This window comes from Rhineura floridana, chromosome 6, assembly GCF_030035675.1.
Source record: "Rhineura floridana isolate rRhiFlo1 chromosome 6, rRhiFlo1.hap2, whole genome shotgun sequence".
Taxonomy (NCBI): domain Eukaryota; kingdom Metazoa; phylum Chordata; class Lepidosauria; order Squamata; family Rhineuridae; genus Rhineura; species Rhineura floridana.
In genome coordinates, this window is record NC_084485.1 from 8,064,964 (window position 1) to 8,088,669 (window position 23,706).

The 23,706-nt window shown below is 47.0% G+C and overlaps 1 protein-coding gene across 4 annotated transcripts in view; it reads left to right on the forward strand.

Moving 5' to 3' along the window:
• The window catches only part of LOC133387020 (tyrosine-protein phosphatase non-receptor type substrate 1-like), a 170,534-nt gene extending 152,514 nt beyond the window's left edge, over window positions 1-18,020 (forward strand). For all 4 annotated transcript variants that reach the window (XM_061630914.1, XM_061630911.1, XM_061630913.1 and 1 more), the window contains exons 5-9: window positions 988-1,335; window positions 2,890-2,988; window positions 7,259-7,280; window positions 10,451-10,490; window positions 15,623-18,020. In XM_061630914.1, the coding sequence (XP_061486898.1) occupies window positions 988-1,335; window positions 2,890-2,988; window positions 7,259-7,280; window positions 10,451-10,490; window positions 15,623-15,880 (767 nt within the window). In that variant the 3' untranslated portion in view covers window positions 15,881-18,020. The remainder of the gene's footprint in view (window positions 1-987; window positions 1,336-2,889; window positions 2,989-7,258; window positions 7,281-10,450; window positions 10,491-15,622) is intronic.
• The last annotated feature ends 5,686 nt before the right edge of the window (window positions 18,021-23,706 follow it).

Here is a 23,706-nt window from a genome sequence, read left to right on the forward strand (position 1 = left end):
CTGGCCTTTGCCTCATAAACCAGAAACCAAAACCAAGGAGGCCAGAAGAAGAGCCTGGCTCCTCGATCAGGCCAAAGGAGGCCCATCTGGACCAGCATCCTATCCCCACAGTGGCCAATCAGATGCCTCTTCTGCAAAGCCCCAAAAGCAGGACCTGAGTGCAGCGGCTCTCTCACCACCGTGAGGCCCAGCAACTGGCTTACTGCCTCTGGCAGTGGAGGTAGGAAATGGCCATCATGGCTAGTAGTCACTGATAGCCGAATCCTCCGTGAATTTGTCTAATTCTCTTTTAAAGCCATCCAAGTTGGTGGCCATCACTGCCTCTTGTGGTGGCAACTTCTATAGTTTAACTACTCACTGCTTAAGAAGTGCTTTCTTTTGTGAGCCCTGAATCTTCCTACTTTCAGCTTCTTTGGATGTCCTCGAGTTCTAGTGTTATGAGAGAAGGAGAACCTTAACCTCTTTCTCCACACTATTAATAATCTTACGAACCTTTATCAGGAATGCAATTCCAGCCCACCTAGGAGTCCAGAAACCATTTCTCCTAACGAATATCATAGAATAGAATCATAGAATAGTAGAGTTGGAAGGGGCCTATAAGGCCATCGAGTCCAATCCCCTGCTCAATGCAGGAATCCAAATCAAAGCATTCGTGACAGATGGCTGTCCAGCTGCCTCTTGAAGGCCTCCAGTGTCGGAGAGCCCAGTACCTCTCTAGGTAATTGGTTCCATTGTCGTATGGCTCTAACAGTTAGGAAGTTTTTCCTGATGTCCAGTCGAAATCTGGCTTCCTGCAACTTGGGCCCATTATTCCATGTCCTGCACTCTGGGACAATCAAGAAGAAATCCCAGCCCTCCTCTATGTGACAACCTTTCATGTACTTGAAGAGTGCTATCATATCTCCCCTCAGTCTTCTCTTCTTCAGGCTAAACATGCCCATTTCTTTCAAGGTCCTGATTCTGATTTCTTTGCCTTTGTCCATGCAGTTCCACCCAGAGTGCAACTGGAAACCAAGCCACTCAATCCCATCCAGCTGAACGTCTCGGTGACCATCAGCTGCAGCGCGGAAGGATTTTACCCGAATGACATCGGCCTGGTCTTGTTTGGCAATAACAACAACAAGAGCGAAATCGGAACGGCTGAGTCCGTGACTGAGAATAGAGATGGGACGTTCACCCGCAGGAGCTCCCTGGAGGTGGAGGCGACAGAAGAGAGAAACCATTCCGTATTTATTTGCCAGGTTAAGCACAACTCCCTGGCTACAATTAATGCAACAACCATGCTGATAATCAGGGCAACGGCTGGAGAAAGTGGAAGTTTCGGTCAAAAGCCAGGTAAACATGGACCTGGGCAACTGTTTTTCAGATTTTTCTCCCCTCCCCTCCCCTCTCGATCCATGTTGACCGTTATTTCTCTTTTTGTGTCAGCTGGTATTGGCAATATATGTTATATTGGCCTTGTGAATTCTATTGCGTCCAGGGATGGCAGACTATACTAACCTTCAGTCCTCTTCACACTTAAAGGGAAGGATCTCTGGCTCGTTGGAAGAGCAGCTGCTTCATGTGTAGAAGGTCCCGGGTTCAATCCCCAGCATCTCCCAGTAGGGCTGGGAAAAGGCCCCTGTTTGAAAACCTGGAGAGCCATTGCTGGTCAGTACTGACAGTACTGAGCTAGATGGACAAATGGATTGACTTGGTATAAAAGCAGATTGCTATGCTCCTATTTAAATCAACCCTTAATTCAGAACCATGAGGACTGGAATCCTGCTTTTTGTTAGGGGAACACCTGTAGCTCAATAGTAGAGAACGTGCTTTGCATGTGGAAGGTCCCAGACTGAACATTTCTAATTTATTATTATTGTTGTTGTTGTTGTTGTTGTTGTTGTTGTTGTTGTATCCTGCCCTTCCTCACAGCAGGAGCCCAGGGCAGCAAACAGAGCGCTAAAAACACGTTAAAACATCATAAAAACAGATCTTAAAACACATTAAAACAAAACAGAGTTAAAAACATTTTTAAAAAGCTTTAAAAACATCTTTTTAAAAAAAAGGTTAAAAACATTATTAAAAAAAATATTAACAAGCAATTGTTTTAAAAAACAACTTTAAGAAAGGGTCGTAAACATTATTAAACAAACATATTAAGCAATTCTAACACAGACGCAGACTGGGATAGGTCTCAACCTAAAAGGCTTGTTGAAAGAGGAAAGAGAAATTAGGAAATGGCCTTCGCCTGAGACCTTGGAGAACCACTCCCCATCAGTGTAGGTCTTGGGTCCCCAACATGGTGCCTGTGAGGCATCACCATGCTTTCAGGCACGCCCCTTGGCACCTGCTGAGGCTTCTCTCAAAGTTTATTTTTTGGCCTTGGGGAGATTGTTTGTTTTGCAGGTGCTGCCTGCTTTTTTGTGTCTGTTTTTTAATTGTTTTTGGGGTGTGTGTGTAGGTGTACAGCCTGTTTTGGGAGGGGGTTTCTGACCATTGCCAGTTTCTCTTTTGTGAAACGTGTGTTTTGTGGTGCCCGCTGCACTTCCTTCGAGTTCCAAATGTGCCCCTGGGCCCAACAAGGTTGAGGAACCCAAGTGTAGGCATCTGACTTGGTGCAACGCAGCCTCATACATTCCTATGTGGATCTTTTCTCCCCTCCCTCCTGCCCAACCAGAGAACCTGCCCCCCAACTACAATCAAGAGAGGCTCCTTTGCCTGTCCTGTGACTATCAGAAGTACGGCTGATAGAAACAAAGGAAGGTGGTTTCTGCCAGCTCTGCCGGCAGATGTCTGGGACCTTCTGCGTGCAAAGCAACTGCTTCAACCACTGAGCTTCAGCCCTTCCGCATGGAAGATGATGAGGGATGCCAGTTGTCAAATTAAATAATTTAAATCTCTTTGCAGAAGACAAGCGTATCATCATCATCATTGCAGTCGTTTGTTCGCTCCTGGTTATATTGGTGGTGGCTGTCATCTACCTCATCCGAGCAAGGCATAACAAGGGTAAAAAGCATCTTTACTGTATCTTTATTGTATTTATTTATTTATTTATTATTATTTAGATTTATATCTTGCCCTTTCTTCCAGTAGGATCCCAGGGCAGCAAACAAAAGCACTAAAAACACTTTTAACACATCATAAAAACAGACCTTAAAATATATTAAAACAACATTAAAAACATATTAAAACAAAACATCTTTAAAAATATTTTTTTTAAGCTTTAAAAACATCTTTTTAAAAAAAGAAAAAGAAAAAGAAGGTTTGAAAACATCTTAGAAAGCAATTCCAGCACAGATGCAGACTGGGATAAGGTCTCTACTTAAAAGGCTTGTTGAAAGAGGAAGGTCTTCAATAGGCGCCAAAAAGATAACAGAGATGGTGCCTGTCTAATATTTAAGGGGAGGGACTTCCAAAGGGTCGGTGCCACTACACTAAAGGTCTGTTTTCTAAAGGATTCTTATTGCATCTATGTCATTTGGGTCCAGTTCAGATTCTCAGACACTCCGTCTGATCAGGAGTGCATGGAGGTACAGACTGGTTGAACTGGTGTCTCTGTGTAGGGTCTCTACCCCAGTTGCCATGATTTGCAGTTTCGGGAGTTTAAGAAGGACTTGCCCCCGTCAACCCCATAACAGTGGGGGGCAGCCCCTGGGGGTAGCACCACTTCATATAATTTAAGTGCTTCCACGTGATCCCTACTGGCTCATGGCATTTGCAACCAGCAGTCCCTTGTGATCCCGTTGGCCACCTAGCCAAGTGGAGTCTGCAGGGCCAGCATAAGACTGTAGAGGGCCCTCAAAGGCAGCAGCACGGCAGCACTATCACCGCCTGCCACCACCACCAGCTTAAATAGGTGTGGCGGCATCAGTGTGCTGTATGCACAGGCCTTCCGTCACCCAAGACGACGGCGGGGGGGTGATGCTGCCATCTTGGGTGGTGGCAAACATGTACATGCAGCACGCTGATGCAGCAACACGGGACTTGGCACAGCCAGCCGCAGGAACAGCAGGGTTGTTGCCTAGGAAGGTGGCTCCCGCTCTGCGATCCTCGCCAGCATCAGGTCATGGGGAGCTCAGGGAGCAGGAGCTTCATCCACCCAGCCCCAGCAGCAGGTACCCCTCTTAGCCACAGGGCCCCTTGGCCAGTGCCCAACCTGGCCACTCACTGGTACCCAGCCTGGGAATCTACTAAATAGCTTTGGACTCTGTTTGGCTCTGTGCTTTCCATAACAATTTGCTGGTTTGTACATTGCCCATATGTAGGGATGGAAGGACCTGCTGGCTTTGGTTCTCATTTTTACAGTCTTAAATTCAGTTCTCCACATATCTGCGGTAGTTTGTGATATTTTGTTTTGTAAAAAAAATTATCCTGAAAATTATTCAGCATTTTAGTGTGAATTTCTCCTAATAAACACATTTTTGGAGGCACTTTTTACAAGCAGTTTCTCCTGTTATATGCATCTTTGTAAACATTGGTTGGAGAATTGCATTGCAAAATTCAGATAAGTTCAAGTTTTGGATGGCTGTGTTTCGGTCCTCGTATTGTTTCGGAAGGTGCAAATTTGATAAATTCGGCTTTAAATGCAAGCTGGATCAAATTTCTCCCATCCCTACCCATATGAATAAATACTTGATTTTCTTTTGGAAGTGTCAGCAACAAAAGGGCTGGAAGAAAATTGGAATCTGCCACTTATGGAATAGAATCCGTACTGAGAATTTAGCTGCTGACAAAGATATGGCAGAGTTTTTTAAAGGTGTTATTCCTAATGACGTGGGAGGAAAAGGAGCTGGCTGGCTCCCAGTTGGTTAACTGGCCCCCTGGCATCTGCTAAAGATCATATTATAATCACCTGGCTTCGTTTGACACAAATAAACGAGCAAAGGTGTTGATTAAAAGTGACTGACAATCAAAGAATAATTTGACGGGCGGGTGGGGATCGTTAACATTAGAATAGCCTGCCTGATGGATCAGGCCAGTGGCCCACCTAATCCATTATCCTGCTCTCACAGTGACCAACCAGATGCCCCAATGGGAAGCCCACAAGCAGGACCTGAGTGCTCCTCTGATTCCCAGCAAGTGGTAGTCAGAGACATACTGCTTCCAGCATTAGAAGTATATGCTTTAGCACCAGTGACGTTTGTGCCCATGCAGGCGTTGGGGCCAAACCAAGGCTCTACCACCTCCTCAGCCTCCCTCCCTCTCAGTCATTACTTGATGGTAATGAAAGAATTGCAGCTTGCAACTCTACCGCCAGCATGGACAGACTTCTGGCTCCCAGGATCTACTCCCCCCTCCCAAGAACCCCACCAGCAAATCCAGGTCCAAAATAATGGCTGGCATAGGGGAATGACCCAAATACAAAATAGTAGTTTAGGAGGCAGAGTCAATTACCTATTGTGTTGTTCATGAGCTATAAAATCAGGGTGACCTGCATGTACAAGTGCAAACATACGTCTGAGTTATGAAAGATCAGGGAGTCTTAACTTGGGGGGAGAGCCATTTTGTCGTCGCCATTGTAAAGCAACTGGGAGAAGCCATTGGTGATCTGCACCAAATCATCCAGTGATCCTCCAGTAGACCCTGATCTAATTTCTGCCCACCTCTGCCGTACAGCAAGTACTAAGCCTAGCTTCCAAAGGCACAGGCCCATCCTTTAGGTTGCAACTTGGAAATCCTAAGAAATGTAAGAAGAGCCCTGTGGCTGGATCAGGCCAATGTTCAGCCTCCTGTTTCCCACAGTGTCCAGCCAGATGCCTATTCATTTATTCATTTGTGTATTAATAACCTGCACTTTCATAAGAATATTTCAAGGTGGAATAAACATATAAAAATATAACCCAGTAAAAACAACCATAAACACATCATAAAAAATGTGGCAAACACCAATAAATACGGATTGGCTAAAAAAGAGAAAAAATTTCAGGGCTTGTCTGAACAATGCAGTTTTCAAATGACATTTGAAAGAAGAGATAGTTCATGCCAAACCTCTACTGATAGGGAGCGCCACAGGGAAGGGCCTGCAACTTTAAAGGCTCAGTCCCTCATGAAGCATAACTGAACCTCAGGACCATGGGGAACCTACAAAAGTGCCCCATCGGAGGATCTCAGTGATCAAGATTGAGCAAGATGGATCAGACCGTCCTTAGTACTTTGTGAAGCCCATCTGCAGGACATAAGGACAATAGCTCTCGCTCACTTTGGCTCTGGTATTCAGTGGCTGGGAAGAGCTGCTGGTTGCTTCTCCCAGTAAGGTAGATGGACCAATGAATTGACTTGGGTATAGGGCAGCATCATAAGAAGAGCCTGCTGGATCAGGCCAGTGGCCTATCTAGTCCAGCATCCTGTTCTCACAGTGGACAACCAGATGCCCCAATGGGAAACCCACAAGCAGGACCTGAGTGCAAGAGCACTCTTCCCCCCCCCTCGGCGCGGTTTCCAGCAACTAATATTCAGAAGCATGCTGCCTCTGACTGTGGAGGCAGAGCATAGCCATTGTGGCTAGTGGTCCTTGATACCCTTATCCTCCATGATTTTTTCTTATCTTTTAAGCCCTCCAAGTTGGTGGCCATCACTGCCTCCTCTGGGAGTAAGTTCCGTAGCTTAACCATGTTCTGCGTGAAGAAGTCCTCTCTCTTGTCTGTCCTGAGTCTTCCAGCGTTCAGCTGCATTGGATGGCCACAGAGGGTTCTAGTGTTGTGAGAGAGAGAGAAAAACTTTTCTGTGTCCACTCTCTCCATGCCATGTATCATTTTATAAACTTCTATCATGTCATAAGAACATAAGAAGAGCCTGCTGGATCAGGCCAGTGGCCCATCTAGTCCAGCATCCTGTTCTCACAGTGGCCAACCAGGTGCCTGGGGGAAGCCCGCAAGCAGGACCCGAGTGCAAGAACACTCTCCCCTCCTGAGGCTTCCGGCAACTGGTTTTCAGAAGCATGCTGCCTCTGACTAGGGTGGCAGAGCACAGCCATAATGGCTAGTAGCCATTGATAGCCCTCTTACTTGCCTTTTCTCTGCACTAAAAAGCCACAAATGCTGCAACCTTTCCTCACAAGGGAGTTTGTTCCCTCCCCTTGATCATTTGGGTTGCCCTTTTCTGAACCTTTCCCGGCTCTACAATATCCTTTTTGAGGGGAGGCGACCAGAACTGTACACAGTGCTCCAAATGCAGTCACTCCATAGATTTGTATAATGGCATTATTATATCGACATTTGCTCGGAACCCAGGAAAAACTATATTCCATGTAATGTGGGTTGTTTTTTCTTCTTTATAGGTAAAGACCCCACATCTGTAAGGTAAGTCTTGGCTGCTGCTTTGATCAGGAAACTGGATGACTAGAGAGGTAGCACAGTGTAATGGTTAAGAGTTTTGGGCTTCGGATGGCTAATTGATTATGTCTAATGTAAATGTACTGCCTTCAAGTCGATTCTGACTTGTGGCGACCCTATGAATAGGATTTTCATGAGGCTGAGAGCCAGTGACTCGCCCAAGGTCTCCCAGTGAGCTTCATGGCTGTGTGGGGAGTCGAACCCTGGTCTCCCAGGTCGTAGTCCAACACTCTAACCACTAGGCCACACTGGCTGTACTAACTCCATTTAGCAAGAAGACCTAACTGGCTATTTCACAATCTCACTTCAAGATTCCTCTCCTCTGTTGAGCCAATTGAGTGTCTGGTGTGCAAATGGCACAGATTCACTGTTAAGAGGAGAAAAAAAAATAAGCCCTCTGTCCCAGGAAGAGGAAAGGACATATGTAACAGGAAGTCTGTTCTTCTGATCCACGCAGGTGTATGAGGGTTTTTTTTGGGGGGGGGGTATTTTGTTCTTTTAGACACAACCTAAGTTAACTGTGATCTTTTTCAGCTGATGCTCTTCTCCCATGTTGTTAAAACATAAGATAGTACAGTGGTTCCCAACCTTTATGAGTATGGGACCCCCTTTGTAAGCTCCAAAAATTTCATCACACCCCCCCATGGTAGTTATAATTTTAGTCTCTGTTGTCCCTGACCTATCTCACAGGGTTGGTGTAAGGATAAAATGGAAACGGGGGGAGGGGGAACCATGTGCACCACCTTGAGCAACTTGGAGGAAAGGTGGGATATAAATGCAGTAAAAATTTAAAAAATAAATACATTTCTGCTGCAATACCAGGATCCCAGCCTCAGCCAACCTGCTGAGCTTTTTTCTCTTGCTTTTTTAATAATAATCCAGACGCACCAATGTGTTGTTGATGAGGATGGTAGACTGTGCACTGCAGACAACAAGGTGCACAGATTGAGGAGGGGGGTTAGTGCATTTAGGCCTTGGGAGGATCATCAGAACGGATGACTCGGTTAGCATGCACTTGGAGAATGAAAGCGGAGCAGAAAACAGATCAGCGCATGCACACACACAAACACACCTGCCCCTCCTGTAAGCATCTGCAGGCGTGCAGGCGTTTGGGCACATGGGAGGGGAAACCCTCAACTGCTGCAGCATCTTGGAGAGAAAGATTGGAGGGGCAGAATGTAGGTGGAAGAAAGGAGGAATGCTGGCACACACAGCCTCAGAAATGGTGAGCCAGTCCTGAGCTTCTGCACTGTTCCTTGGCTCCGTCTGGGCCTAAGGCGAGGTCTGGGCTGCCTTGAAAATAAGAATAATTTCTAAAAGGAGGTGGCAGCGAAGCAGGAGCCAAGAAAGACAGGCAGGCCGGCTGCCAGGAAGGAAGGGGGAAAGCAGCCTTTCCTTGCGGCTGTGCTTCTTTTTGCTTCACGAAAAGCCCTCTCCTCTCGTCCTGAGTAAGGGCGTCATCAACAGTGGCAGTGCGAGAAGACAGGAGTCGGCAATAGAAATCCCCTCTTCCTGGTAGCTCCACACTCAGCTTCCTTCAGCATCTGCCATGTGTTTTATAGGCAGACACCTGCCCTCAGCACACCTGAAAGACATTCTGCCACCTCAGCAAAAGTCCTCCCCTCTTGTTTAGAGCAAGGGGGAGGTGTCATCTGCAGCGGTAGTGGGGAATAGAGAACATTCAGGGAGGGAAGACTTTTTTAAAAAATAAATAATTCATTTCTTTACTGTTCGCAGCCCCCCCACCTCAGATTACTTTGCACCCTCCCAGGGGTCATGGCCCCCAGGTTGGGAACCACTGGGGTAGTATTTAATCCTGGTCCTATTCTGAGTAGACCCATTGACATTAATAGATATAACTAAGGCTGTGGGCACACTAGTTGCTTCAAAAGCAGCAAGAATGGTTTTTCTGGGTGCTTTTTGAAGCAACTGTGCCCTCTGCTGGCCACACTTCCCTTCCCCACTGCTGCCTTCAAACCTTTCAGGACCACCCACAGCAAAGCTTTGGGCCAATCACTGTCTCTGCCTGAATCTACAGCAAAGTGTTTCCATTGGCCACACCTGGAAGACAAAGGGGCCAATCTACCAATCAGTTTCAAAACCTCCCTGAAGCTGAATTTAAAAAAACAACACCAGAGCTGATCCAATGAGATTTTAAGAGTAAAAAGGGGCAGGATTTTACTAGCATTGTGTGCCCCCATTTTGAGAAAACAGAGGTAAAGATTTACTGGAACCAGCACAACAGTAAGCATGTCTCTATCCTAACTTAGGTTCTTTCATTTCAATGAGTCTACTCTGAGTTGACTACAACCTCCTGCTTGTTAACACTGGCAGAACTGAGAGATGGGCTTATTGATGCTGAAGACAAAGGGGGGGAGAGGAGATGGAAATCCCATTGCACAAGTGAAAGTTGTTCCACTTGCATGATTACTTAGTTGCTTACAACCGAACGCTACTCCTACTTAGAGTAGACCCACGGAATAAAAGGACAGGAAGCGCACATCTCCATAGGGATTTTATAATCATATCACACTTAGTTTTAAAATTTCTGTTTTTGCCATGTGTGGGTTGTATTTTTATTATATTTTTTAAAAATATGTAATTGAATATTATTGGTAAGCCACCTTGGTAGGATCTATATCCTGAAAGGTGAGATATAAGTCATTGTAATAAATAAATAAATAAGTTAGCGGGCATAGCTAAACTTAGGTCCATTCATTTCAGTGGATCAGCTTTGAGTGTAGTAGGTTGGATACAATTCACAATAAGCGATAACACAGCAAAACTAACAGTTGGGAAGAGCCGGTAAAAAGCAGACAGTTGACCATCACAATGTTAAAATGCAGAAGAGCAGAGCCCTTTTTACCCCCTTCTTCCTTCAATGAATTCCGAGTAGTGCCCATGGTTTATTCCTCCCTTCCTCATTTTGCCTGCACAACAACCCTGTGAGGTAGATTTGGCACAGCGAGAGAGAGAGAGAGTGGCTGGCCCAAAGTCTCCCAGGTCCAAGAGGTCTTGGTTTCATTTGGGAAGCAGGCAGAACCAACATTTTATTGTCATTATTTTTAAAGAAGCAACTGTGGTTGGCTGTTCATTCACTGGTGACTTGGAGTTTCTCTTTGTCTGTTTTTCTGTAGGCTGCATGAATCTGAGAAGACTTCTGGGGGAACAAATCAGGTATGTTCTGCTAAATTGCTTCAGAAGATTCAGTCATTGAAGACATTGCTTCCCCTAGCAGTCAGGAATTACTCTGCTTTGGGGACTTGCCTCCGTCATAAGTCACCAAGGCTTGATGAACAGGAACAGAGAGGGTGTAATCATTCGTGTCTGTGGGTGGGGAGAGGAGAGGAAAGTTGCCCCCCTCCATGAACCGTAATCATCAGATTCCCACCTTTCTTTTTTTTCCAAAAAACAGCTTCTAGCATTTGTAGAACCTGAGATGTCAGACAAAATGTACAAGTACTATTCTCAGTTTTTGTGAGAAACTTGCCCTGCTCCTCCTTTTCAGTGTTTGATCCCTGTGGACACCCACCAGTGTAATAATCACCACCACCCAGCAGTCACCCTGAGGTTACAGAGAACACGGAACCAACCCCTCCCACGTCTGCTCTGCAAGCCCATCTTACCGTCCAAAAGCCACCTACATTTTATTTATTTATTTAAAATATTTCCATCCCGCCCTTCTACCCTATAATAGGGCGCTCAGAGTGGCTTACAAAAATAAAATCAAACACGTACATAATAAAATTGTAAACAATAAAATCACAAAAACATTAAAATAAATTAAAATACATAAAATACAAGATAGATAGATAGATAGATAGATAGATAGATAGATAGATAGATAGATAGATAGATAGATAGATAGATAGATAGATAGATAGATAGATAGAATGGTAAATTGAAAAGTTGCCTTCCACTGAGTCAGACCATTGATCAGCTCCATATTTACTTGGGCCTCCCCTGGCCTGCTACCTTTCAACTGGAAATGCTAGGGATTGGTGAGCCGGTGGCCTTCTGCATGCAAAGCAGGTGTTCTAGATCTCTGGTGGGTGACCCCTCCTGAGCTGCGGTTTTCATATGGTGTGCTGAGGAACCACTGATAAGCTTTTGGGGAGACTATCTGTATTTCGTTTTATTTTACTGCAATTTATAGCGCACCATTCTAGGCACAATCACCCTCTCAAGGTGGTGTAATAAAGTTCATAATTCCCTTGAACTGGCTAGCAAGGGAAGTCTTGCCTCTGTTCTCTTGGCTCAGAGGACATCAGTGGGCTCTGCTGCCTAGCAAGTGGAGGCCAAAGGGCAATGCCAAGGATGAGGGCATGCAGGGCCGGTGCCAGGCATGCCAGGACCCTTGGGCCCCAGCCTGCCCCGGGCCCCAGCACATGCCTGCCCACCCATCCCACCTACCTCTCCCTGAAGGGCCCCTCCTTAGGGTGGGTGGGTAGCGGCAGCTTCCGGGAGGGAGTTCCACGGTACCCCACCAGTGCCGTGATGGCTACTTGTGCACATCCCTGCCATCAACCAAGATGGCAGCAAAGGCATCAGGCCCTTAGGGAAACCTTGGCCATCATCTTGGTTGACTCCTAAGAGCACCTCCTGACCTCATGAAGATAAGGCGATCAGTGGCCACTAGCTGCGATGGCTATGCTCTGCTTCCATAGTTGGAGGTGGGATGCTTCTGAATACCAGTTGCTGGAAACTGCAGGAGGGGAAATGCTCTTGCGCTCAGGTCCTGCTTACGGACTTCCCATTGCGGCATCTGGTTGGCCACTGTGACTGGTTGGTTGCTGGACTAGACGGGCCATTGGCCTAATCCAGCAGGCTCTTCTTAAGTTTTGGCAGGAATTCTTTCCTGACAACGGTGCCGTATGCTAAGTGTCCTCACATCTGTGTCCCGGACTTCTGAGGTGCTCCCACCCCCTTAACAATAAGGTCATGTTTTGTTTAAAACAGAGTCTCTTTCCCCACCCATCCCTTTCCCCTTGGGACTGTAACAAACGCAGAAAGAAAGGGTGGGAGAAAGTTTGCCCTTTGAGAGAGGACTTGCTGGCTGCAACACTTTTCTGTTGTTGTTTTGTTTATTGCCTTCACAAAATAATCACAAACTATAGCTTGCTTCTGAAAAGGACCAGCTGCACACCAGCCTAGCGTGGCTTATTTTTAGAGGTTCTCTTTTGTGTGGTGCAATTGTGCGATTTTGCTGAGCAAACCAGACCCCCTCCACCCTGCGTGTGGCTGTTTTTCTTCCAGCCTTCGTTGCTACTCATGTCTGTACCCAGCTGTCTTAGAACTGGGAAGATGTCATTCCTTTGGGACAATAGAGGAGGGGTGTCTAACTGTCTATAGCTTCGTCTGTGCATTCAGATACCCATTCTAATGCTCCTAGCACGCTCTGTGTGTGGAATTATTATTGTGCATTCATACCAGCTGTCCTTGCATCTCCCAATATCACCAGCGAGCTTTCTTTTATTTGTCTTTGAGCCAGTCGTGCACAAACAACAGATCATGTGGTGGAATTGTTCCCGGGCCGTACCATTTTCAGCCTGCAGGTAGGGAGGGAAATCGCACGTTTCAGTGCTGTCCCTTTGGAGAGGGGGAGAAATCCCTGCACGTAGAAATCTACCAGCAGGTCAGGGGGAAGGCGGAACTAGGACAGCATCCCTGTTTTCAAAACATTCTTAATGACTTATTAAGAAAATGTATATTCCGCCATTCTGCAAATTAGCCTGTTAAATATTTGAAAGTGCCTTTTAAAATTTAAAGTAATTGGACAGTTAAAACTAATGTATATGCTACCATTCTGTTAATTCGTTTGCTAAATATGTTAAAGTGGCTTGCAAAACTCAAAACAATTAAACAACTAAAACTCAGAAAACGATTCAATTAAAAATTAATAAAATGTATTAAAAATTAAAGAAAAAATTAAGAGATGGGGAAAACAGATAAACATTTCCTGGGAGGAAAATTGCTATACATGCATGGTGCTTCCCAAAACATGGCAGGGTAGTGTCTCTGCCTGAGGAGCTTACAAGCTAAAATTCCCTGATGGGAGCAGGAGAAGAATATGTATTCCAATTACGACAGATGTGGGGAACCTTCGGCCTTCCAGATGTTGCTGAGCTACAACTCCCATCAGCCCCAGCAAGCATGGCCAATGGCCAGGGATGATGGGAGTTGTAGTTCAACAATGTCAGGAGAGCCAAAGATTTCCCACACCATTTACACAGGCGGGGAGAGCAATCCTAAATACCCTTAATTCCCATTGAATTTAGTACGTCTTTCTTCTGAATAAATACACTTCATTGGAGCTCCTAGGAGTCGTGGTGCAAAACATCTGGAGGGCACTGGGTTGAGGAAGGCTGTGCTAGGGTACTGGAATTAAGAAGCTGCCCTAAAGGCTTCCATGTGCAGTGGAAGTGATGAATACATCATGCAGGCACATGATCCCCCACTTGCAGTCTGAGGTGATACAGTCCAGGAACAGTGTTAGGCCACAGCCACATTTTACATTTAAAACGCTGTTACACCACTTTAATGGCTTCCCCAAAGAATCCTGGGAACTGTAGTTTGTGAAGGGTGCGGCTGAGAGTTGTTGAAAATATGGAAATGGACTGCCTTATGGCGACCCTACGAATAGGGTTTTCATGGTAAGCGGTATTCAAAGGTAGTTTTACCATTGCCTTCCTCTGAGGCTGAGAGGCAGTGACTGGCCCAAGGTCACCCAGTGAGCTTCATGGCAGTGTGGGGATTTGAACCCTGCTCTCCCAGGTCGTAGTCCAGCACCTTAACCACTACACCACACTGGCTCTCAGGGAGTTGTTAGGAGACCCTTATTCTCCTCACAAAGCTACAGTTCCCAGAGCGGTTTAACAATCAACCCTCTTCCCAGGGAAGTCTGAGAATTGTAGCTCTGTGGGGGGAATAAGGATCTCCAAACAACTCTCAGAAGCCGTAACAAACTATAGTTCCCAGGAGGCTTTGGTGGAAGCCATGAATGTTAAAGTGGCATAATAGCACTTTCAATGCATGATGCAGACGGGGCCTTTGTCACGAGATCTTCTGTTTGTGGAAGCCAGTTTTCGTTCTCCTCTTTCTTGCAGCCCTTGTAATGAAGAGGGCGGGCGGAGTAACAGCACACTCCTTGTTTTCATGCTGTTCCATACAGCTGGTCCTGCCTGCCCCCAGACCACTTCCTCACCCCATAGCATCCTGCCCCACATGAAACAAACACTTGTGCTACACTTCACAGGTGATGGCCTGCACCTCTGAAGTGCACCCCATCATGTGCACAGTTAGTCATGCACAGCGAGGATCTCAATGTGGAAGCGCAACATGCCCGTTGCAAGGGGAGGCGGCTCTTGCCTTCACGCCCTGCGGCTTACGAGCTTCCCAGAGACGTCTGATTGGCCGGGAGCAGCTGGGAGGGAGGGGCGATGCTGCAAACCTGGATGCCCAACAACATCCAGACATTGGGAGCTGCCTTACACTGAGTTGGACCATTGGTCCAGCCAGAACTTGGAAAAGTTACTTTTTTGAACTACAACTCCCATCAGCCGCAGCCAGCATGGCCACTGGATTGGGCTGATCGGAGTTGTAGTTCAAAAAAGTAACTTTTCCAAGCTCTGGGTCCAGCTAGCTCTGTATTATCTACACTGACTGGCAGCATCTCTCTGGGGTTTCAAACGGGGATCCATCCCAGCCCTACCTGGAGATGCCATTGGGGACTGAATGTGGAGCCTTCTGTCTGCAAAGCAGGTGCTCTACCATTGAGCTACAGCCCTTCCCGTAAGTGGTGTCACTGTCGCGGACCGGGACACGGGGGGGGGAACAGTGGGGCAGTATGGACCCATCAACGGGGCCAGTCTGGTGCAGCCAATGCGGCAGCCCCACCACTGTGCCAGAATCACCCCGACCTTGCCGCCACCCTGCCTCACCCTGCCTCATGTGGCAGCGGCGTAGCTGCCGGGAGGCCAGGTCTGCAGCGCCATCCCACCCCTCCCTGCCAGCCACTCCTGCAGTTGGTCACTTTGGGAAACAGGATGCTGTCGCCTAGCAAGTCAGCCCTTGGGCCCACCTCGGTCAGTGTTGTCTGCACTGACTGGCAGCAGCTCTGCAGGGTTTCAGGCAGGAGTCTCTCCCTGACCTACCTGGAGATGTAGGGGATCGGACCTGGGACCTTCTGCATGCAGTGCAGGTGCTCCACCACTGACCTTTGGCCCTTCTCCTGATCCAGTGGGATCTTAAGTTCTTATGTTCTCTTGTTGACTTCTCCCTCACCTTTCTTTCATCTTCCATCTCCTCAGGACCCCGATCCCAACAACGTCACCTATGCAGACTTAAACTTTGATAAGACCCCCAAGAAGAGCCCCCACCAGGGGGTTGAACCCAGCCCGCAGTCTGAATACGCCAGCATCCAGACTGCCCAGCCGGCAGCCAACAACGAGAATGTGACCTATGCAGATTTGGACATGGTGCACCTAAGCAAAGCGCCTAAGAGACCCGCTCCAAGGCCAGAGGAAGCCAGCTCAGAATATGCCAGCGTACAGGTTCAGGGCAAATGATCCCTGGCTGCAGGCGTCAGCTCTCTGTGGCTTGCTGGCCCTCTTGTGGGGTTGCCGGATACCTCCCTTGCTGGGCTCGGCCTTGCCTGCAGACTGGGTCTTGGCGGAGGTGCAATGGGATTTGCCTGCCAAGGTGTGGCTCCTGCAATTTCTCTGAGTGGAACTTAATGTACGTAGCCAAGGTCAAGAAGGAAACTAATTGGTGCTACACCAACTGCATCCTGGTACTTGGGCTAGTTCATGGTGCCTCTTCCTCCCCTGCTTGTCAGGTGGACGGGAGAGGCCTAGACCAACTAAGGATCTAACACAGCTTGTATCACTGGCACAATAACTCTCTCCTTTTAATTCATCAACATGCCACACCAAGCAAGCATTGCGTGGTGGGTGAGGTGTCACTTTTAGGGAGGTGGGCCGCTGTCCTCAGTTCTGCCTGCTGAAGGTCTTCTCTCCACTTCCTTTCGAGACAGCCAAGTCCTCTCACGTGCCACCTTGAGATTCGGGCCTGAACAAAAGAAAGTCGGCAGCCCCAGCTAGCTCTGTGGAGTGGGAAGAAGCTAGTGGACACGATCCACAACCAGACTTGGTGATACGTGGGAGAAGGAAGCACCCACTTTCCCAGGTCCCCCTGGGAGGAGGACGCCTGCGTTCTTGACCACAATGGTGTCTGATTCACTTTGTAGTGCTCTTGTCCACAGATATTATGATTTCTCCCCCTGACGATACGTCTCGGGACAGTGCCTCTTTGAGATACAGCAACTTGTTCTTTTGCTGACCTAGTGCCCTCCCAATGTCTTGGATGACAACTTCCATCGGCCCCAGCCAGCATGGCTGTTTGATGTTGGGGTCAATGGGAGCTATAGTCCAAACCGTCAGGAGGGCACCAGGTTGACGAAGGCTATTCTAGGCCCACCTTTTTCCATCTCACCTAACCCTGGGGGCTGATGTTTGGCAAAGCCAAATCTGTAGAAAGCATTTTAGGTACATTGATCGCTGCCTCATTATTATTTTTTTAATCCACTTTTTTTATTTCATCACAAAGTGTTTCTAGTGTTGGGGGGCCTTGGACACCCCTTTCAGCCTCTGTAATAGGTGTGGGCCTTAGAAAATTAGGGACTTGCCAGCTCCTGTCTCTTCCATTTTTCTGTTTCGATCACTCGTGACACCCCCCTGCAAAAAAAAAAAATCTGGCTAAATGAGGTGACAACAACACAACTAAGGCCTGCAATTCTCTGTGTGTGTGTGTGTGTGTGTTCATGTACGTCCGATAGATGCTTCTCACCTGCACTGCCACAGCTATTCCTCCCAAACATCAGGCATGTGACAGCTTGCACGATCAGAAAAGAACGTGCCTCTAAGGCCAACTCTTCTCCGTTCTAGCCCATGCACATCAACTCATCTCTTTCCTCCACAGTTGCTCCATAATCTCAAGCAGGGGAGCTCCATAATCTCAAGCAGGGGAGCTCCACGCACGCACATGCAAACACACACACACACACACACACAAAACTGGCTTTTCTTCTTGGGCTCCATTGTGATTTGTTGGTATTGTGGCCATTTTGGCTTTATTACTGTTGTTGGTATTATTTTTTATACACAAGTGTGGCAGCCCAAGCAAACATTATGGCCCAGGTGGACCACAGGGAACAGCAACAAATGATGCTGGAGTGATGCCTGTGAGGGGCAGATGCAAAGTGGCTGTCGTGTGTGGGTGCTGAGAAAGTGGTTCAGATGAGCAGGCCTGATGCCCCACGGGTCACCTACTGGGGGGTGGGGCACTCATCCCCAAGGGAAGACGTCTCCATATGAGATTGCACCAGGATGTTGCACCTTTTGGAAGTTCAGATCTCCCCCCCCCCCGATTGTCTCCTGTCCCTGCTCTGTGCCATGGGAATCACTTCGGCTTTTGAGTACTTCCTTGGCCAAATCCGTGGGGTTGTCGTTTTCTCCTCTGGTGGTCTTGCTCACTTTTCATTCCAGAGGTGCTTTTGGATTGGGAGGGAGACCACTGGGATGAAGAATAGCACTTCTCTGCCCACGAGGAGTACGCCCTCCCCCATGAGCCACCATCATACCACCTGTGTTGACTGTTCAGCATTATAACTGTTTACTCCTTTTAGAACTAAAAACAAACCAACCAGTATTTGTGTATGTTCTTTGTAAGTGGGTGTAGTACTGTGTGTACTTAGCACTAGTGTGAAAAGCACAAAAGCAAAGGGATAAAGTGCTGGGAAAGAGAGAATCTCTTAAAACGGTCCTCTCCCCATGATGATCGACACGTCATAACCTATCCTCTGTGACTCCTGCTGCCGGCAACCAAAATTCCTCTTATTTTTTAATTTCCATTTTTGTGGCTCTGTGTTCCTTTATTATTATTATTATAAGGTAATTTAGGATCTAACTGGCACTTTGTGGGGATAATGGGAAGTGGTGAAGCAAGATGTTGCAGCAGTGATGTCTTCCAAATTCTCTACCACAGATCTTCCACCCTCCACCTTAAATTCCATCTTTTCGACCCAAGGAGATTTTAAGATCCAGGATGAAGTTGATCAAAACTTGGAAGCTTTTTAGCCCTATCTGCTAAATCTTGAGCAAATCTTGATGGATTTCCCATTGGAAGACAGAGGACAGCCCTCTCTTCTTATCTCAGTGTCTCACAAATGTGCCGATGTCTTCTGGTGTGGGCACCTGGCTTCCTGATGGGCCTCTGAACACCTGGCCCTAAAGTGGGGCAGCCATTCAGCATCCTGCCTCTCTTTCCAGAAAGGCCGTGCTGATGACACACTGGGACATCGGAGCATCTCCCTTCTTGGGTTTCTAAATCAGGGATGGGGAAATCAGATCTTGTTAGACTCCAATTCCCATCAGCCCCAGCTAGCATGACCAATGGTCAGGGATGATGGGAGTTGCAGCCCAGCAACCCCTGGAGAGCCACAGATTCTCCATTCTTGCTCAAAATAAATGTGTGAGGGGAATGATTTGGGGGGCACTGAGGACATTGCATTCCTCCCTTTGCATTTTTTAAAATGCCAGTGGGGAAGACCACCCATGTTGCTAATATGGGAAAAGGGAGACATGAGTATGGTCCTGGGGACTGCGAGAGGTAGTGTCCTCATAGTGGCACCATGCCCTTGTGATGAGTCCTTTCAGCCACGTTCTCCTGGCTGCCTCCCTACACTGCTTTCAAAATATGCATACGGAAGTCTGCCATTGGGACTGTAGTCACGGCCTAAACAGATGTTGGAAGAGGGATGCAGCTGCTGTCAGAAATGGCAATCACGTGTCTCCTTCCCTCCTCTTCCTTCATGACATCTCATCCAACTTAGTTATGTCCTGGCATCACGATGGTCTGTGGTTTCTCACCCTGATTCTGCATCATTGCCTGCTGGGAAATGCAGGTTGCAATGATATTGGGGTGTTTGTAAGCTCACTAGGTGCCATGGGGGAGGGAAGAGAGAGAAATCGATCTATGGCTGCCGTGTTTGGCTTCCACAGCTATGTGCTTCTCTTGACATTTACTTTGGTCCTTAGTCAAAGCAGGAATTTAATACCAGCTGCTCAGTTCCTCAATTTCCTAATGTCTCATTACCACCCTTTTTCTCAGAGGTGTTAGATGGGAATGTGTTGGAAGCTCAACGGTACCATTGCTTGGAAGAGACTTCCAAGAGCTTTAGCTGGTCAGAGCCTGCCCATAGTGGGAGGTTGGAGACCACCCTATATACACTAGATAGCCTAGTCACTTGGCCCTTGGTTTTGTAGGACGACAAATGGGACCAGGGAGAGAGCGAAATGAAGCAGTTGGGATATATTTGTTGTGGATCGAAAAAGAAAAAAATTAGGTGACTGTTTGTATGAATTGCACCTTAATTTTGTTTTTGTTTTTTGTGGGTTTTTGTTTTTTTTCGCTTGCAAGATATTTTTGTAATAAAAGCATTCAAAGTTCTGCATCAGCTGTGTGCCTGTGTCAGTGATGATAACAGAGCTGGCTTTAGACGAATTGGCCCGCTGGGCAAAATATCAAACGTTGGCTGTTCCCTTGGTAGAAAAACAGAAAGTTAGAACTCGAGGAAGGTCCAGTCTTGACAGTGCACCCAAATATTTGAAGGCAGCAATTAAATATGAAAATAGCTTGTGTTGCAAAATTCTGGCCAAGCATGAACCAATAATTATCGAAAGATGTAATCTGCAATTACACAGACCTGTTATTATGAATGGAAAGTCCAATTCCAGATTGTTCTTCATTCTGAAGGAGAACAATAATTCTAATTATTATTGTATGGACTTCAGCTACAGCTGTGTTAGAGCGCAGCGTAATCATTTGACTATCAGCCATAGCTATCGTGGAACACACAGTAGATTGGGCTGGAGCCACGCCTTGCTTGCCCAGCCACAAAAGTGCGGTTTTGATTTCGAGTCTTTCTGAGATGTGCTTATACAAAAGCTTGATCTAACTGCAGATTGCATCTGTTTGCATAATTACTGGCTTATGAACTGGTAGACTTTTTGCAGTACAGGTTATTTTCATATGTGATGATGCAGACCATGCCAACCAACCAGGTGCCAATTTTATGGTGTTAGCAAAATGAAGATGGGTCCCTGCCCAAAGCGGCTTAGGGTCTAAATTTTGACCACGGACTGTGGCGGCCAATGTCCAATGGCAGAAGACAAAGAGACCCAACAGCAGAGCCAATGACAGGTAAAGCCAACTAACTCACGTTTTGTCCCTCCTTGCTGAGTTCTACAAGGACAGGACGGAGGAGGAGGAAGCTGACAGCCAGGGCCATCCCCTGGACAGGATGTGAGTAAGAAGGCAAGCAGGTGGGGTATGAGGTTGATGTGGTGGCAACCCACTAGCCTCCACTGACAGTGAGCAAAGACAACTCATGCAAGGCAGAGCGTTATGGAAATATGCAGAGATCTTCAGCATCTGAGCTGCAGGTGTGCCAGTGTGTGTATTTACCTAAGTAGTCTTTTACCCTGTATTGAGATCACTGAGACGTAAGACTTAGTAAAATAAGAAAAGCTACTTTATTTATAAAAATACATAGAAGATAAAAAAGGCATACCTAGTTCTAACTAACTAAGTTGGAGGTGCAATGCCCAGACTTGGGTATTGCCCTCCTGGCTCAGGAGAGAAAGCAATGTCAAAGATGTCTCCTCTCTCCTCGGATGGTTGAAGAAGAAGACAAAGGAAGGAGGGGCAGGCCAGCTTCCCTGAGCATATCAGTTTACAACAGAAGGAAGTTAGGTAGAGAAGAGCACAGGTAAAGGTAGGCAAGCCTAGCCAGCTGGGGGACCCTAATTCTGTCTTCCTTCTGGAACACAAAAGAACCCAAACAGGAGTTGCTCTTGCTCCACTTCCAATGTGGAGGGGGGCAAGAGTGACGAGGGATGTTGTGAGCGGATGCAGTTTTGCTCCCTTAGACTGTGCAGGGAGATGAGGGGAATCCAGAGCTTCATGGGGTTCAAGGGAGTATTTGGAGAGGGAGGAAGAGAGGGATGGCACCATGGTGTTGTCCTGGACAAGGCTTCTGGGAATAAGAGGTAGTAAGGGAGCATGGGTAGCACCATTTGAGGGACCATATGGCAGCTCTGGGTTATCATTGGTCCCAGCCAGCTATCAAACAGAATCCTTTGGCCTGATCTAGCAGCACTCTCCTAGGCCTCGTTCACATGGGAGTTTAGTGTGGATCTGATGCTTTTTGCAGGTCCTTTTAATTTGGACCATTTGCATGACTTTTTTGCCAACGTGAAGGCATTCAGATGCTATTGCCTTTAAATCTGGATTAAATCAATGCAATAAAAATCTGAAATTTGTTTGATAATCCGCACCCACTTCGGTGCCCACCTGCCATGTAGTTACTTTTCTCCGCTGTTTTTGGCAGCGCAGGTTGTTTGCCATTTTAGATCCTCCCTCTCTCTCTGCCCCCTACACTGTCTATGGACGTCATTTTGTTCCCTGCCACTGACGAACAAACTTCCAGTCACTCTAGCCTTCCTTTCTCCCACTTCCCCCGCGAACAAGTTCCCTCCCTCAGTCCTTTAAAGCAGCAATGCACTCCATTTACTTGCTATTTTTACTTCTCTCAACATATATTTTTGCATGTTATGCTTAGACTTATGCCGCCATCCTCGTTGCCCACCTCCTTCCTGGCCCTGCTGGGCGCCCTTTACTGCAGTGGCTTCACCCAGGAGGCTGAAGCTATCACACGCCGGCTGCTACAAGGCGAGGGCCACAGCAGGCGGGCATCGCTGGTGCTGCTGCTGCTGCCGCTACTGCTTCTTTCGCTCATGGTCCCACAGGAGGAGAAGGAGGTGGCCCCAGGAGGGTGGCAGCAGCAACGGAGGAGGAGCCCCTGCTTGACCCTCGAATCTCACAATTGCCGGCAATGAAGGCGTGCACGCACACACGTGCACACACACACAAACACAAAAATATATATGCTGCATACTATAAACATTTCATTCGTTCTTAACAAAAAAGGGCTGTGTGTAGAGGAAATTAAACTGACAACAGAAAACAAGTAATTTTGTGTCAGTTGCACCCTTACTGTCTGGGGTTAGCGTGAAATTGACAGAAAACCCCTCCCCTTCTGGATTAGCCATGGGGATGTTCCAGAGGGAGTTAACATGTAAATTTCGGGGTGGAGCCACAAGGAAACAGCGATACTAATAAACGCAAACGTGTGTGAATGCAAAACAGCGAATTGGAAGGTAGGGAGGACGGACGTGTGTGAACTGTGGAACTCTATCTCGATGGGAAAAAATGTCATATTCAATACGGATTTTAGCTCCCATGTGAACCTGGCCCTATTCATTGAAATGTGGTCGTTCTTGAATTGATGACCAGAAGGAATTCAAGCAGAACTCCATCCTGTACACCACCACCCACCTCTGGCCAAGGATGGGAACTGCAAGGAGATCAGCCACGCCCACCAAGGAAGCCACCTCATCCTAATAGGCTATAAAGATCAGGTTATTTCCCCCTGACCCCTATAAAAGGGCAGTCATGTTTGCTCTCTTACTGGTTCCAGGGGGGCTCTGCTTTGACCTCACCCCCACTTCACAGGAATTGGACCTGACATGGAAATAATGTGGTGTATTCTAAATCTCACACCGACTGTGTACACGCCATACATTGAAAGCACATGACTTCCCCCCAAAGAATCCTGGGAACTGGAGCGTGTAGTAGCTCTGTGATAGTTCTGTGAGGGTTAAACTACAGTTCCCAGGATTCTGTGGGGGGGGAGCCATGTGCTTGAAATGTGTGGTGTGTACACAGCCCTAGAGTGTCCCTCGAAGCTTATTTCACAAGCCCTTTGTGGGTTTCCTTCTTTGCTAGAAAGGGGTTTGAGGAACTGAAAGGGCTTCAGAAAAGATTATCATTGCAATAAATAATGTGTGGCCTCAGCATGCCACACTTTGCTTCTGTGGGACTATGAGCAAAGAAGAAAAATGGATTGATGCCAGATGAGCTTTCTGAAATCATTTGTGGTGTTTTACGCACAAGTCTCTTAACACCTTGAATTCCATTAACCTTGATTGCTCCAGGGTTGGCTAGAACTGGGACAAAAGAATCATCTGCCATTTCTGATTCAACATGGAATCTTTTCCACATTGATTCATGCCTAATGTGTCATAAATGCTTCAGATGTGCTGCTACATCTAAATGCCATTGTTTTCATTATTCTCTTCCCCCTTTTGTCTCTGCAAGCATGGAGGTTAAGATGCTGTTTTTAAAATACCTTCTGAATCCATGAAATGTATTCCGAAGATGGAACTGCACAAGTAGGCCATCAGCATATAAACACACTGGAAAACACTGGTGA